The sequence below is a fragment of the Neophocaena asiaeorientalis genome, unplaced genomic scaffold (assembly GCF_003031525.2).
Source record: "Neophocaena asiaeorientalis asiaeorientalis breed wild unplaced genomic scaffold, Neophocaena_asiaeorientalis_V1.1 scaffold606, whole genome shotgun sequence".
NCBI classification, from domain to species: domain Eukaryota; kingdom Metazoa; phylum Chordata; class Mammalia; order Artiodactyla; family Phocoenidae; genus Neophocaena; species Neophocaena asiaeorientalis.
The window spans coordinates 10,057,645-10,072,097 of NW_020173687.1; the positions used below are offsets into that span (position 1 = coordinate 10,057,645).

Here is a 14,453-nt window from a genome sequence, read left to right on the forward strand (position 1 = left end):
TGTCCACTGGGCCTGGCTTCCCCACGCCCACCTGCCCCCAACCCCGACCGAAATGGACTGAATGGAGCTTCTGGTCTGATGTTTCCTCCAAAGCAGGTTCTGAGAACACTAGTGCCATCATAGGTCAGTCAGTCCCTTAAGGAAAGGAGTTTCTGGGTTTAATTGAGTTTAATAGATACCTTTGTGTAGGGGCCGCTCCCCGCTGTGGACAGAATGTGCGGTGATTTCAAAGGCCATCTGATCACGGAGTTCTGAGACTAAAGTTTCCTGGAGGCACCTTAGGAATGCTGATCGAGATCAACGCCCGGTGCAGGTTGAGTAACTGGGGCTCAGAGAGGTGAAGTGATATGCCCATCAGCACCCAGCTAGTTCATGACCAAGCTGGAAATCAGAATTCGAGATTCCTGACTCCTTGTTATTTCTGGTCAACTCCTTGATCAGTCTCCAAAACATGACTTATTTGGGAGTGAGGAGGATCATTAATATAAAATACGATTGTGAGGCATTTATCTGAGACTTTACTGTATATAAAATCCTTCCCTCTCCATTATGTGGCTTGATCTGAGAGGTTCTGTTGAGTTAGAGTCCTTTAGTCCGTAGCAAGTGCCAATCTGTGCCAGCCAGTGAGATATTTGCAAGAATTTTCTATTCGATTGAGAAGATAGGGCATTCAGAGGAGTTTCACCATGATAGTTATCTCAGGGAGTGTGGATAACTCAGCAGGGGGCTGGAATTCAAATGCAGGATGTCAGACTGTCTCCAGTGGTCTGAGTCTTAAGATTATATTTCGGTTGTCAAATACCTATTCCAGAACCAAACAAGATTAGAAGTTGATACTTAGGGATATTCCATTGAATCTTCTACTCACTAAATGTTTTGATTCATACAGGGGTGGAGTGATTTTTTTCATGAGCCTTATTTTGCTAACTTTAGAAAATATTAACTTGCATACATGAAAATAAGAGTATTGAACACATATGGCACCTTGGATGTAGACAGAAGCTTGAAGGCATCTTGGAACTGTAACTGAGGTAGAAATAAAGGCACTTTAGACACCTGAGACTTCAGAGTTAAAGGGGCTTCAGGAGGCAATGTGGTTATAAAGAAGGGCTGGAGATTTCCTTGCATAGTGAGGGTGGAATCGTAAGTTGGATTGTATGTTCAAGTTCAGCTCTGGCACTGATGGAGTTTGTGGGGCTGCTGCCCCCCTCCACTCTCCCCTTGGAATTGCTGTAAGAGAGAAGGGATAGAATTGGCCTCACTGCAAATGTTTAATTAAGTCCAGTTGATAATGTTAGCTTCTAGCAGTTTTGGGCTTAGCAGGAAAGACTGTCCTGATTAGATTAATGTTTTCTCCGGCATGTGAAAAATCAGGACGTAGTGACACAAATCCATGCATTTGCAACTTCAAAGCTACTTTGAACATATGGGTGTTCTTTGAAATAAAACTGCTTGTTCATTCATCCATTTACCCTTCCATTCATTTGTCCGCCCACTCACTGAATATTCACTGACGACCTAGCAAATGTCAGGCATTGCTCTAGACTCATTCCATCAATGAGGTATTTTCTTGGGCCTATTTTAAAGAAATTAATAAGATAAGAGACAGTGTAGAGATGTGGAAGGGGCACTGGACTGGGAGTCAAGAGACTTAAGTTGGAGCCTTGGCTGTGTCTTGCTCTGTGATTTTGGGAAAATGTCTCTAGGTTCTTTTGGGCTCTGAGTGAATGGTCTAGATAGATTGTCAAGACTTCATTCACCTCTTCAATGACCTAATACTAACCTCATATCAAGTACCTGATGTGTGTGCTGGGTAGGGTTGAGACTGTATAATAAAATGAAACTTAATGTCATGCCCTCAAAGATTTTACAAATTCAGATGCCAAAGCATACATATCCAATACCATTATACTGTAGTCAGATTGTCTACAGGAAGTAACTATTTATTTGAAATATATACTATATTACATGAAAAAATAATTATAGCTAATATTTATTGAGCAGTTAGTGTGCTTAAGCTCTTTATATGATCTCAGTATCCCCATTTCACAGTTGAAGGAGACTAAGGCCTAGGGAGATAGAGGCATTTGCTCTAAGTCACACAGGTAGTTAGAGGTGGAACTTGGGTGTGTAACTCCAGTCATGCTCTTGACCTTTACTCCTCATTTAATTGTAGGAAGTCTGAGTGGTTTGGCTCATCCATACCAAAACCAGACACCTCTCTGTGGTTAGATGTTCTACACTTGACCCAAGAAGTAATGATTGTGACTGGGAATGGCCTCTCCCTAAATTTACTTTTAATTGAGACATCAGACAGAAATACAAGCTAGAAAAACTCTCAGATGTCATCTGGTCCATTTGTGGTTACAGGATACTAAGGATAAGAAAGATGAAGTTGCATACCTAATGTCACATGGCAAGTTAGTGACACAGTGGGGCCCCTGATTTCTATTTCAGTGTTCCTTCTCCCACACTTACTCCTTTGGAAAAGAAAAACATCCTGGATAAGGGATGTTCTTTAGAGGTGAGAGGTGATATTCTTCAAAATTTCCAGAGGAAAAGAAGTTACAGTGGTTCAGAACGTGCTAGAACAATCATATCATGAACTTAGCTTCATAAACTGAGATGTCAGTCATTCTCCCTTCATCAAGATGGAAGAGAAAACAAAGAAAGAGAATGAAAAAGATCTCTACCTTGTGAAGAGCCCTACCTATCATGTCTGAGAAATGTGTGCCTCCCAACAGCCAACATTATCATATGCCCATTGGACATGATTTTCAGAAAAGGGACCATTTATGTTTATTGTACAGGTTGACGGGATATGATTTATTGTACACATGACTGATTCTGTTTCCTCCTTCAGCATCCCAGTGACTGCATCCCTCCCACCACTTGAGTGGCCACTCTCCCACCAGTCAGGCTCCTATGAGCTGAGGATCGAGGTGCAGCCCAAGCCACATCACCGAGCTCACTACGAGACAGAAGGCAGCCGAGGGGCTGTCAAAGCTCCGACCGGCGGCCACCCTGTGGTTCAGGTATGGCCTTGAGTTCTCTTCCTTTTGCGTCCTCATTTATCACTGGGTGATTTACTTCTGCTGAGCTACTGCTTGGTGCTTTTTAGGTTGAGGTATGTGTCTTAGCCTCCTTCTCCTCTGAGGGATGGGATATTTGAGACTGAGTATCAGAAGCTAATCCAGCTACTCAGAAGCCATAGACAAAAGTCTTACAGAGCTGGATAAGGATAGAAATGATATTCATGCTCAAGCTTCTTCTTTCTTCTCTTTCTGATTGAGAGACCACTAGAGTTTTGCAGAGGTTTTTGCATTGAAGGTTTCTGAAGCCATCATTTTGTGTTTAAATTTCAGATGAGAGTCCATTGAGGAAAATCAATATATTGAAAAGTGGGGAAAAGTTAAAACTACACAGAGTCAAATACCTAAAATAACTATTATTAGCATTTTGATACATTTCCTGTTGCCTTTTTTTCTATTCATAAACATGGCAATGTCTATCACTGTACATTTGTATACTTGATGTTATAGTAGTTTGTACTTTGATTTTTTTTCACTTTACATTATACTCTGAGCATTTCCTCCTGGTTTTTCCTTAATCATTATCTTTTTTTTTTTTTTTTGCGGTATGCGGGCCTCTCACTGTTGAGGCCTCTCCCGTTGCGGAGCACAGGCTCCGGACATGCAGGCTCAGCAGCCATGGCTCACGGGCCCAGCCGCTCCGCGGCATGTGGGATCTTCCCGGACCAGGGCACGAACCCGTGTCTCCTGCATCAGCAGGCAGACTCTCAACCACTGTGCCACCAGGGAAGCCCAATCATTATCTTTTATGTCTGTGGCTTTTGATTTAACCTCAGATTTTTTTTTTTTCAAAATAAGTAGAGAACTGTTTTTTCCCTCCAAAATATTGAGTTGAAATATTCTTGATTGTATAGTCTGGTTAACCAGGAACTGCTGACTGGTGGCCACCAACCAACTCAATTAACCAGCCCTTTAATACATTTAAATTAATTTAACTCCTTTAAATTTGCCTTAAAGTAAAAGTATTCTTTGATAAGAATCTGATGGTGCATCAAAACCCTTTAGAGGGCTTCCCTGGTGGCGCAGTGGTTGAGAGTCCGCCTGCCGATGCAGGGGACACGGGTTCGTGCCCCGGTCTGGGAAGATCCCACATGCCGCGGAGCGGCTGGGCCCGTGAGCCATGGCCGCTGAGCCTGCGCGTCCGGAGCCTGTGCTCCGCAACGGGAGAGGTCACAACAGTGAGAGGCCCGCATACTGCAAAAAAAAAAAAAAAAAAAAATCCCTTCAGAGGAGTTGTTAAAAATGCAGATTCTTGAGCATCCCCTGAAACGACATGACACAAGTACAATTCAGACAAAAAACAAACATACAAACCCCTAACCCTAAAATCTTCACAGGTAGCTTTGAGTGTATATACCTGGTTAAGGACTTTAATGATAATATTAGGAACTTGTAAATCCTGGCAGTTGCTTTTTCTAAATCTAACATCACAGCCTTTTGGGGATTTTGTTTCCATTCGTTGCTTCTTTTCATTTATCGCAAGTCACATTTTACTATTTCTTTGCATGTCTAGTAATTGTTGACTGTATACTGACATTGTGATGATGATGTGTACTGGACATTGTAGAGACTCTTGATTTTGTTATCTTCCTCTAAAGGTAGTTCAGTTACTGGCTGATCACATTGACCTTTTATAGGCTTGATTTTTACCCTTTGTTAAGGTAGACCTGTGGAAAGCCCAAGGTGTTCCCCATGCCCTTCAGGTTCATGGGGTTAGCCATCAAATTCCTTCTTTTGTGGATATAGTTGAGGCTAGGTTTTAGACCATGTTAGGGCAGGTCTAAAGTAGCCCTTACTCTAAGGCATGACCTTACTCTTAAGGCCTAGTCTTTTTGGATGCTTCGTGGGGAGGTCACTCCTCTCTGGTGGGCTGGAATTCCAGTACTCCAGGCCTGCTCAACCTCTAGTCTCTCTGTTTCCCTTTTTACCCCATAGCTGCCTCTCTCTGATAAACTCTGCACATTCTTTCCCTGTGCTTACACAGCCCAGCCCTTGGCCAAGGACTTGGGGAGCTCCCCTAGCACCTTCCTCCTCTCTGATGCTTTACCCACAGATCCTAGCTGCTTCTCCAGCCTGGGACTCTGAACTCTGTCTCCCCAACTGAGCAGGCCCACTGTGTTCTGCTTGAACTCCACTCCCTGCATGTGGGAGGGAAACTGTCCCCAGGCAGAGAGCTGCAGTGAACGTGGGCTCACCTCCTATGTTTCCTTTCTCTCGTAGACCACAGTCTTATGCTGCCTGCTGTCTAGTGCCTGAAAGCAATTGACTTATCAACTTTTGTCCTATTTGATAGTTGTTTATGGTGGTAGGGCTGGTCTGGTACTATTTACTCATGCTTGAACACTGATTTTTGGAAAAGAAAGTCTTCATATCATTATCAATCAAGGCTTATCTGCTCTAGGATGGGAACCTCTTGGCCTGGAGGTGGTGTTAGTGTGTGCTGGAGTCAAAGCCTTTGGTTGTAACAGAGAGAGAAACTCATTCAAAGCAGATTAGAAAAAGGGGATTATATGGGGAGGCTACTGGGGTAACATATCATCAGGTCAGGAGATTCAGCTCAAGAAGAACCTGGACTCATGGTCATGAGTCCAAGGTTTATTTCTTTGCTCAGTCAATCCATTCAACAAGTGGATTCGTTCTGCAAGTGTTTGTTGACCACCTACCTTTTGCCATGTACTGTGCTTGATGCTGAGATACAGTGAAGACTAAAAGAGAAGCGGTGGTTAGCTTCTCTGTGGAGCTCATGATCTCGGGGGTATAAAGTTATCGACTAAATAATCATGCACCTGATAAAATTACAAATTGTGGCAAGTGGCAGGAAGGAAACGTGCATGAGGCTCCAGGCGTGTAAAATGGAGGGGGCAGCGTAGAGGGCGGAGGATTTCCCTGGGAAGATTTCCTTGAAGAAGAGACTTGGATGGAGGATGATACATAGAGGGAACAGTATGTGCAAATGCTTAGAGGCAGAAGGAAGCAAACTGGGGCAGCGGACCTTGAGGAAGCCAGTGGAACCAGACTGTGAAGGGCCAGGGGGAGAGAGGAGGGGGCCCGAGCGGGCAAGGCCTGAGTAGCCATGGGGGAGAGTTTGGCTTTTACCCTGAGATGGGAAAAGCAGGTAAGAAACAAGGAGAAGCTTTAGGAGGCTCTGTCCATGGTGTCTGTCCTTTCGGGGCTATGTGGTATCTTTGTTCTCTGATTATTCAACAAACGTTTGTTGAGCACTGCTATGTACCAGGCATGGTTCTAGATTCTGGGATGTGGTATGAACGAACCGGCCAGAGACCCTCACCGTCGTGAACTTACGATTCAGCAAGACAGTGCTAATGATAGTTAACACTTAGTGAGCATTTACCACACGTCAGACCCTGTTCCAAGTGCCGTCTGTGTTATAACTTATTTAATCCTCAAAAAAGCCCTAAGAAGCAGTTACAGTAGGTCAAGGAGATGTCAAGGAACTTGTTCAAGATCATAGCTCTTGAGTGGTGGACTCAGGATTTGGCTTCAGGTGTCTGGCTTTGCCTGTTACACAGCCTTCCTCGTCTTCCACATCACTCTGCAGACCAGCTTTCCCTGCCGCCTCTTTCTCACCAGGCAGGGAAGTCCTGGTGGAGAGATGCCCACCAGGCCCTCCTGCCTATCAATTTTCTATGCTGTCCCTGTTCTAGCCCCTCACCAGCTCGTTGGAGCCCAAGTCCTGACCCTCAGGGAGATTCTAAATGGCCCTGGGGGTGGGGGGAAGGGTGCCACCCTCTGGTCCAGTTAGCTTGGCCAGAGAGGTCAGAGCATGTGCAGTGCAAGGCTCTGCTCACCCATTCATCAGGGGCTGGAGCCGTGGAAAGTTCCAGAGAAGGGAATGGGCTGGACGTGCAGTTCCGAGGATGCCCACTACACTGTGCTTGATGTTCATGCCCGTTCTTCCGACAGCTCCCCAGGATCCGCCCCTCTTCTTGTTCGTAACTTTGAAAACTCAACGTATGACTTAAAAATCTGTAGCCATATCCTCAAAAGACACAAAGTGAAGTCTTTAAAAAAAAATCATTTGAATAGATTGGGTTCTCTTCAAAACGAGATGTGCTAACCCCTGATTTTTAACATAGGAAGTCAGTTTTTTAAAAACTTCTTTGAAAAATGAAGAGAAGAGGGGACTTTAAGAAGACAAGGGCTCTTAACCTTTAAGTAGGTGCGAAAACCCCTTTCGAAATCTGGAGGGTTGCCCTTTCATTCCCAGAAGAGCAGCGAAGCCCTGTTTTGTACCTTGCCTAGATGCTTCTGCTGGTTTCTTTCTTGATCTCTGTCTCTCTCCTTATCTCTCCATCTGTTTCTATTTCTGTACTGTACCATGGCTCACTTTTCCCCCTCTTGATGATTCGTCCTCACCTTTCTCTTTTTTATTTGCCACACTATAAAACTTCACTTTTTTTTTTGCATGCCTAGTGGTTTTATGCTCCTCTTTATATGAAAATAAAATGAGTACATGACCATTTCATTCTCTTTCCTTACATGTAAAATTTCATATCTTAAGCATATGCCGTGTTCAGCTGTTTTTCTTTCTTTTTGCTTTCCTCTCTCTTGAATGTCACTTGATCTTGGAAGAAAGTTTGTTCCAAACCTTAAATGCTTTTCAGATCTCATGACTCATTCATTCGGTGAACATTTTGTCAAGGGCTTGCTGTGTGCCAGGCGCTGTGCTAGGCGCCAGTAACGTAATGATGGGTGAGATGGACACAGTCCCTGCCCTGATGTAGTTCAAGGGGCACCAGATATGCCAAGTAGACCAGGATGGTTGGTGTGACCGTTGCTGAGATGTGGGCGTGTCAGGGAGGCCAGACGAGGGCCATCTGGGATGACATCTGGACTCCAAGGTAGAACGTGACAGCTGATTAGGAGTTCATCTGTTGGATTCACAACTTGGGGCGGGAGGTGGTGGTAAGTGCTTTGACAAAACAAACCATGTCAGGAAAGTACTACTTGGTTGACCTGCTTTAGAGGGAGGATCCCTCTGAGGAGGTGACTTACCAACTGGGGCCTGGAGCAGATGATTGAGCCAGCAAAGAAAGGAATGTTGTCCTTCCTCTGTCTGTCTCTGTCTCTTTTGGTGGTGGTGGGATAGCGTTCCATGCACAAGGCACGGCACACACGGAGGTCCTGAGGCAGGGAAGAACTTGGTGTGTCTGTGGAGCTGAAGGAGGGCCAGTGTCACTTGAGTTTAGCTTGGAGGGTGATGGTTGGCAGGACTCACAAGCCAAGATGAGGAACTTGGGTTTTATTTCAGGTCAAGGGGAAGGGAGTGCTGAGTTTTGAGCAGAGGAGGAAGATGATTCCGATTTAATATTTTTGGGACCACTTGGGCTTCCCTCTAAGGAGTGGGCTTCTCTACGGGAGGAAGCAGGGAGGGGAATTTGATAGGCTGTGGCAGTGCCGGCTGGAAGGTCAAGGCGGTGAGGACGGGAAGGTGGCATTGGGAGAGGAGGGGATGGATTCCAAGGTGTGAGCTTCGGGACTTGGTGCTGGCTTAGGTGTGGGGGTGTGAAGGAGCGCCTGGGTAGAGGGTGTTGTCATATGCCACGTGGGAAGACCTGGGGAGGCAGTCATTTTCCTAGGGGAAGATTATGAGTTCAGTTTGGGGTGAGGGAATTAGGAAGGGCTTGTGGGGCGTCCAAGCAATGACGGCAAGTAGGCAGTTGGGTATATGAGTCTGGAGCTCAGAAGCAGAGTCCTAGACTCTCTAATGCTCAGGCCATCACTGCAGGGCTTAGTGCATATCCACTTGTAAGGATTTATTTCCCATACCCTCAAGAACAAGCTGCATCTCTCTAGAAGCAGTGGACTAAGGAGAGAACCAAAGAAGTGATTGCACAAACAAGATTACAAACTGAGCGCTCGTGGGAGCCAGACGACGGAAGGAAATGACTGCCTTGGCCAAGCAGGGAGCAATAGGGAGTGGTGGGGAGTAGGGTACAGCACAGTATGTACCTTCTCTGAAGGAGGCAGCTGGTACTCAGCGCCCCTTGGTTATGCCATGTGGGAACCAAAGTTGCCAGGTTTCACAGTTTTTATTAAGGGGAGCTAGGAATCTGAATTTTGATGTGAAATTTCTGATTTTTATATTTTGGCTACTAAATCGAAGTTTGAGTTAGATTTAGCTCAAGGCAGATATCCTCAAGTTCATAGCCTTTGGGGGTTAATAAGGACTGTGCTACGTTAAGGGTTATCAGTAGAAAGGGAGGTAGGAGAGAGGCTATGTTTATACGATTTCTAAGAATTGTTCAGTTAGGGAAGGAGCTCGGTTCGCAGCCAGACCCTGGACATTTCTCCTATAAAGCTCTAAATCCCGTGGAACTAGAGCAAGCTTATGGTTTTTTCTGAGGAGCCTGGGAATCTTAGTTCTTTGACGTGACTTTGACCAGTAGGGATCAGAGAAAGGGAACCACTTGATTCACCTTGAAAGAGCCACGTGCCTTTTGGTGGAACCCTGCCACCATTTCCTCGTCCTCTTTCAGGACAGGAAGCAGTGGTCCTTTGGTGGACAGAACTGCCATTCAAAGGCAGCTTCGCAAGGTTGGGCTTTAAGCGTTTCCGTAGCTCTTCAGCTTATGGGATCTCATAATACTCCAGCTGAGAGTTGCCTGTATAATGCCACTGTCATTTAATCCTTTCCCTGGCTGCTTCCAGACCCTTTAACCATAATCCTGCATAGAAATTCCCGGTAGAGGACACTTCATTATTTTCCTCATCCATCTTTGTGCCGGGGCTTTCAATAAACGTTATTCTTACCACTCTCTGGGACGTGTTTTCAACTGACAGAAGGATTGGAAAGCCATCCTTTTTGTTATAAAGTAGTCAAAATCTGAGATTGTTTAACCACAGCACACACCTCCAAAGACAATACTCCTGATTCTTTCAAACAGATGTTCAGACATATGGAGAAAACATGGGCAGTTCCTTTAGGAGAAATTCCTTGCAGATGCAGAAACCTGATCTCGATTTCATCCTGGGGAACAGTAATGAGCTTTGCAGAGAGGAGAGTGGGGGGCCGGGGCGCACCTGTCCAGGTTACCGCCTTCCCATCCTGGAGGAGGCTAGTAAAGTCTCCGAGCTTTCATCTCGTAAAACAGATTACGGGACAGTGATTTTCATCCTGTTGGATTTTGGCGTTTGTACTCTCTGCGACTCACTTTAAATTATATCTAAGACAGGGGAGAAAGAAGCCAGATGGGGTTTCCTCCTGACCAGGCGAAACTGGAGTCGTGACAGGGAGCCGCGCTTCTCTGGCATTGGCTGGGCGTGTTGGCTTCCATTGACTAATAAAATTTTGTGCTCAGTGAGGCTGGCTCCGTGAAACAGGAAGCAGGTCTTGCAGATGCTAATTTGTCTTGATCACGGCTGCTGCGTTTGCTTAGAACTACAGAGGTTCGATGAGACCTTCTGCAGAAGGAAAGGAGAAGAGTGAAACAGTGATCCTCAAGCTTCAGGGGGGGAGCACGTGTTCTGAGGTCATCGGGGGTGCGTTTTGCTCATTCATTCGTTTGTTCGAATTATTCACCCAGCGCCTTCTAGGTGCTGGGCACTCTTCCAGGTGTGGAATGCAGCCGTGAACAAAGCAGACAAATTCCTGCCCCTGTGGCGCTGACGTTCTGGCTGCAGTGAGATAAACAATAAATCTAATAAATAGGAAAGTTCAGTAGTACGTTGGAAGGTGATAAGTACTATGGGAAGAGCTGCCAGGGCGAGGGGAATTGGGTGTGGTCAGTTAGGCCTTCCTGAGAAGGTAGCATTGGGGCCAAGGAGGAGCTGAAGGACTAAAAGGTCCGGGTTTCTGGGGATGAGTGCTCACGGCGGCCTGGACAGCCAGGGCCACCCTGGGTGTGGTCTGGGAGCAGAGAGGGGGCCTGTGTGGGAAGGGCAGGCTGAGTCAGGGCAGAGGAGGAGGGGCTGCAGGCCCAGAGGAAAGAGGATGGGCGCGCTTGGGCCTTGGACTCGCAGGAAGGTGGGAGCCAGGAAGAGCGGGTCTGACCTAGGTTTCAGCAGGATCCCTCCGGCTGCCTTGCAGATGAGGACAGGCCGCCGGGGGGCTGGGGGAAGCAGCACGGAGATGCGCTAGGAGCTGCTGCGGTGGTCCAGGCGAGACAGGACTGTGGCTGGACCAGGACTGGGGAGTGGAGGGCATGAGAAATGGTGGGACTCTGGGTATATTCTGAAAGTCAAGCAAACTGGATTCTTTGAGAGGTCAGTTATGGGCGGGAGGCACGTGGGTGGTTGTAGTCTTGGGGGAGGCCGGAGTGCCCAGGGTTGAGCAGCCCTGCCCGTCACACTGAGACTCTCCTGTTTTCAGAGGGAAGACATCTAGGGCTGGCTTGACCCAGCCTGTTCCTTTAAAGGTGAGGATGGGGTGGGGAGGGGATGCTGAGGCTGACTTCAGGAGGACCCAGCCTCACTACGCTCTCTTTGTCTATACCAGTCTCTTGATGATCACACTGGCCATTAATTAAAACATCTTTTAAAAGAGTACAGTCCAGGGCTTCCCTGGTGGCGCAGTGGTTGAGAGTCCGCCTGCCGATGCAGGGGACACGGGTTTGTGCCCCGGTCCGGGAAGATCCCACATGCTGTGGAGCGGCTATGCATCTGTGGGCCAGATGTAGCCCTGGCGTGTGACCTTGGCTGAGGCTGGAGTGGCCATGGAGGCCTTGTAAAAGCGTGGAGACGGGTGCTGGCCTCCAGGGGTGAGCCAGGTGCAGAAGAGAGGGTGTCGGGGGGCGGAGCCTGCACAGGTACAGGTGTGGAGGGATGAGGAAGTGCAGGATTGGATGGTGCCTTGTGCTAACACATCTGCGTGTCAGAAACACACCGAGGGAAGCAAGAGGTGCTTTCAGCTCACATGAGAATATAAATTATCATGAATGAGTGCCAAACATTGCCCCCCGCCACCCCCAGTGTAAGCAGAAAACAGAAAATTTCCAGAATCTTGAAGGAATAATGGTTCCAAAAAGAGAGATTAAGTCTGAGCCTTCAGTGTGTCTGGCAACCAGTGGGAACATAGAGAGGAAACTTCATCTGTTCTATAAACAAATTTTTGGATTCCTCTTATGGGCCAGGCACTGTGCTGTAACAATGACACAGGCACACTTACCCAGCATCTACCATGTGCTTTCCTTAGAGTGACCTACTTAATCTTTGCAGCGATGCTATGGAGTGCAGGTGGTAGAATTACTCTCATTTTACAGACAAGGACATTGGGACACAGAGAGGTTAAGCAACTTGGCTGATGTCGCCCAGCCGGCGAGCGGTGGCTTTGATTCGGACATAGGAGGTTTAAAGCCAGAGCCCACACTGAGCCATCGATCTGTGCTGCCTTTTGGTAGCAGAAAGAGCCGGTTGTTCGGAGCAAGGCCGTCCTCGCATTCATTAGCTTTGGCTGGGTAACTGGCTGGCCTGCAGTGTCTTCACTTAGAAAAGAGTAAAGACCTACACCTTTCAGATTTTTTGTTTTGTTTTGTTAAGAGTTGTTAGGGTTCTAAGCAAAAGTGCCCCGTGTGATCTTGGGTACAAAGTAGGCTTTTTTTTAAAAGATTTTTTGTTGTTGTTGATATGGACCATTTTTAAAGTCTTTATTGAATTTGTTACAATATTGCTTCTGTTTTACGTTTTGGTTCTTTTGGCCCCATGGCATGTGGGATCTTAGCTCTCCAACCAGGGATCGAACCCACACCCCCTGCATTGGAAGGCGAAGTCTTAACCACTGGACCACCAGAGAAGTCCCACAAAGTGGTCTTTTAATCTGCTGATGTTCTTTGGTTGAGAGGGAAAGATTGACATGGATCTGGGGTATTTTAAGCTCCGATAGCCCAAGATTAGATCCTGGTGCCCGTTCAGGTTTTTTCTGGTTGAGTTAACCACATCTGAGACTAACTTAGGGTACTTTATTTACACATTGAGGGTTGTTTATTTACACATCGTTTGTTACGTACGTGATACTATTTCATCCTTGCAACCGCTCAGTGAGTTGGTGCTATTATTCCCCTTGTACAGATGGATAAAGAGGCCGGGGGAAGCTAATGTCACTTACCTGAAGTCAGGCAGCCAGCAAGCACTGGAGCCCTGACTTCGGCTTTTAGCTTCTGGCTTCTGATCTTGCCATGCACCTATTCATTCATCCATCCCCTGCTCCCAGCCGGCCCTGCCTCAAGCCCCAGCACAGAGGGCTCCAGTTGGGGCGTCACACGAGGGTGAGATGGGACAGGGCTCGTGAAAGGCTCCTCTGTAGCATCTTTGAGCAGCGCCCGGCTGGTGGTGTGATTTGAGCCCTGGACCCAGCGCTGGGCATCCGGGTCCCATCGTGGCCTTCACTTTCTTCACTGAGGGACCCCGGGAGAAACAAAGACCGTCTCTGGTCCTGTTGAGAAAGGAGGCATCTGCTAGAGGTGGATTGTAAGTACCTGCTAGCTCCAACATGGCCCGGGAGAGAGGGGAGGTGATGGCTTCTCACACGGGCCCTGTTCCCTCTGTGAGAGCAGCAGAGCCATTCTCTGGATCCTGGGAGAGAGCGTGGAGGTAAAAGCTGCTTGTTCTGAGCTTCCTGGAAAACTGTGGGCTGACTCTGCCCATAATTGCATCTGTTTATCGAGCACTTCCTATGTGACAAGCACGTCACATGGACTGGCTCAGGCAGGCTTGCTGCCCCTGCTCTGTGAATGAGGCTCAGAGGTGTCGAGTGCCTTCCCCGGGAAGCACGTGGTCACTAGTGGCCCTGACCAAGCTTCCCCTGTGTGCCAGTTGCAGGAGGTCATGGTGCTATTATTAACCCCACTTACAGATGAGGAAACTGAGGCTTAAGGTTGCACCACTCAGCAGAGGGGGCAATTCCTAGGGTCTTTGTAAAGATAAAAGACTTAAGACGGGAAAGTGCTTAGAACGGGGCCTGGCTTGCACCAAGCACCCCATGTACGTGCGTTGTCACTCTTTCCTGTTATTGTTTATTTTCCTCCGCACCATCCTGTTAGGATAAAAAAAGGGAGCCTTTGTTCTCCCGTGGAAGTTTGGATTTCATGTTGTCATCCCGGAGCTGGGATGGACATGAGCTAGATAACGATGATAGGATGATATGAGTGCCCATAATTTACTGACACGTGCCCTGGATGAGGTCAGAGGACTCGCTCAGGGTCATGTAGCCCACACGTGGTGGAGCTGAATTTAAAAGCACAGCTGTCGGCCTCCTTGGCCAAACTGTTTCCCCTGCTGTATATGGTCCTCAGGCCCACTGCCTAGGGGTGGCTGATTCTGAACATTCTGACACAGGTTTGAAAAAGTTTGTGTGGATGTATATGTGTGTGTGTGTGTGTGTGTGTATATATATATATATATATA

General features: G+C 47.1%; 1 protein-coding gene across 4 annotated transcripts in view; it reads left to right on the forward strand.

Moving 5' to 3' along the window:
* NFATC2 (nuclear factor of activated T cells 2) overlaps window positions 1–14,453 on the forward strand; it is a 144,350-nt gene that overhangs the window by 19,891 nt on the left and 110,006 nt on the right. For all 4 annotated transcript variants that reach the window (XM_024750299.1, XM_024750297.1, XM_024750296.1 and 1 more), the window contains exon 3: window positions 2,864–3,035. In XM_024750299.1, the coding sequence (XP_024606067.1) occupies window positions 2,864–3,035 (172 nt within the window). The remainder of the gene's footprint in view (window positions 1–2,863; window positions 3,036–14,453) is intronic.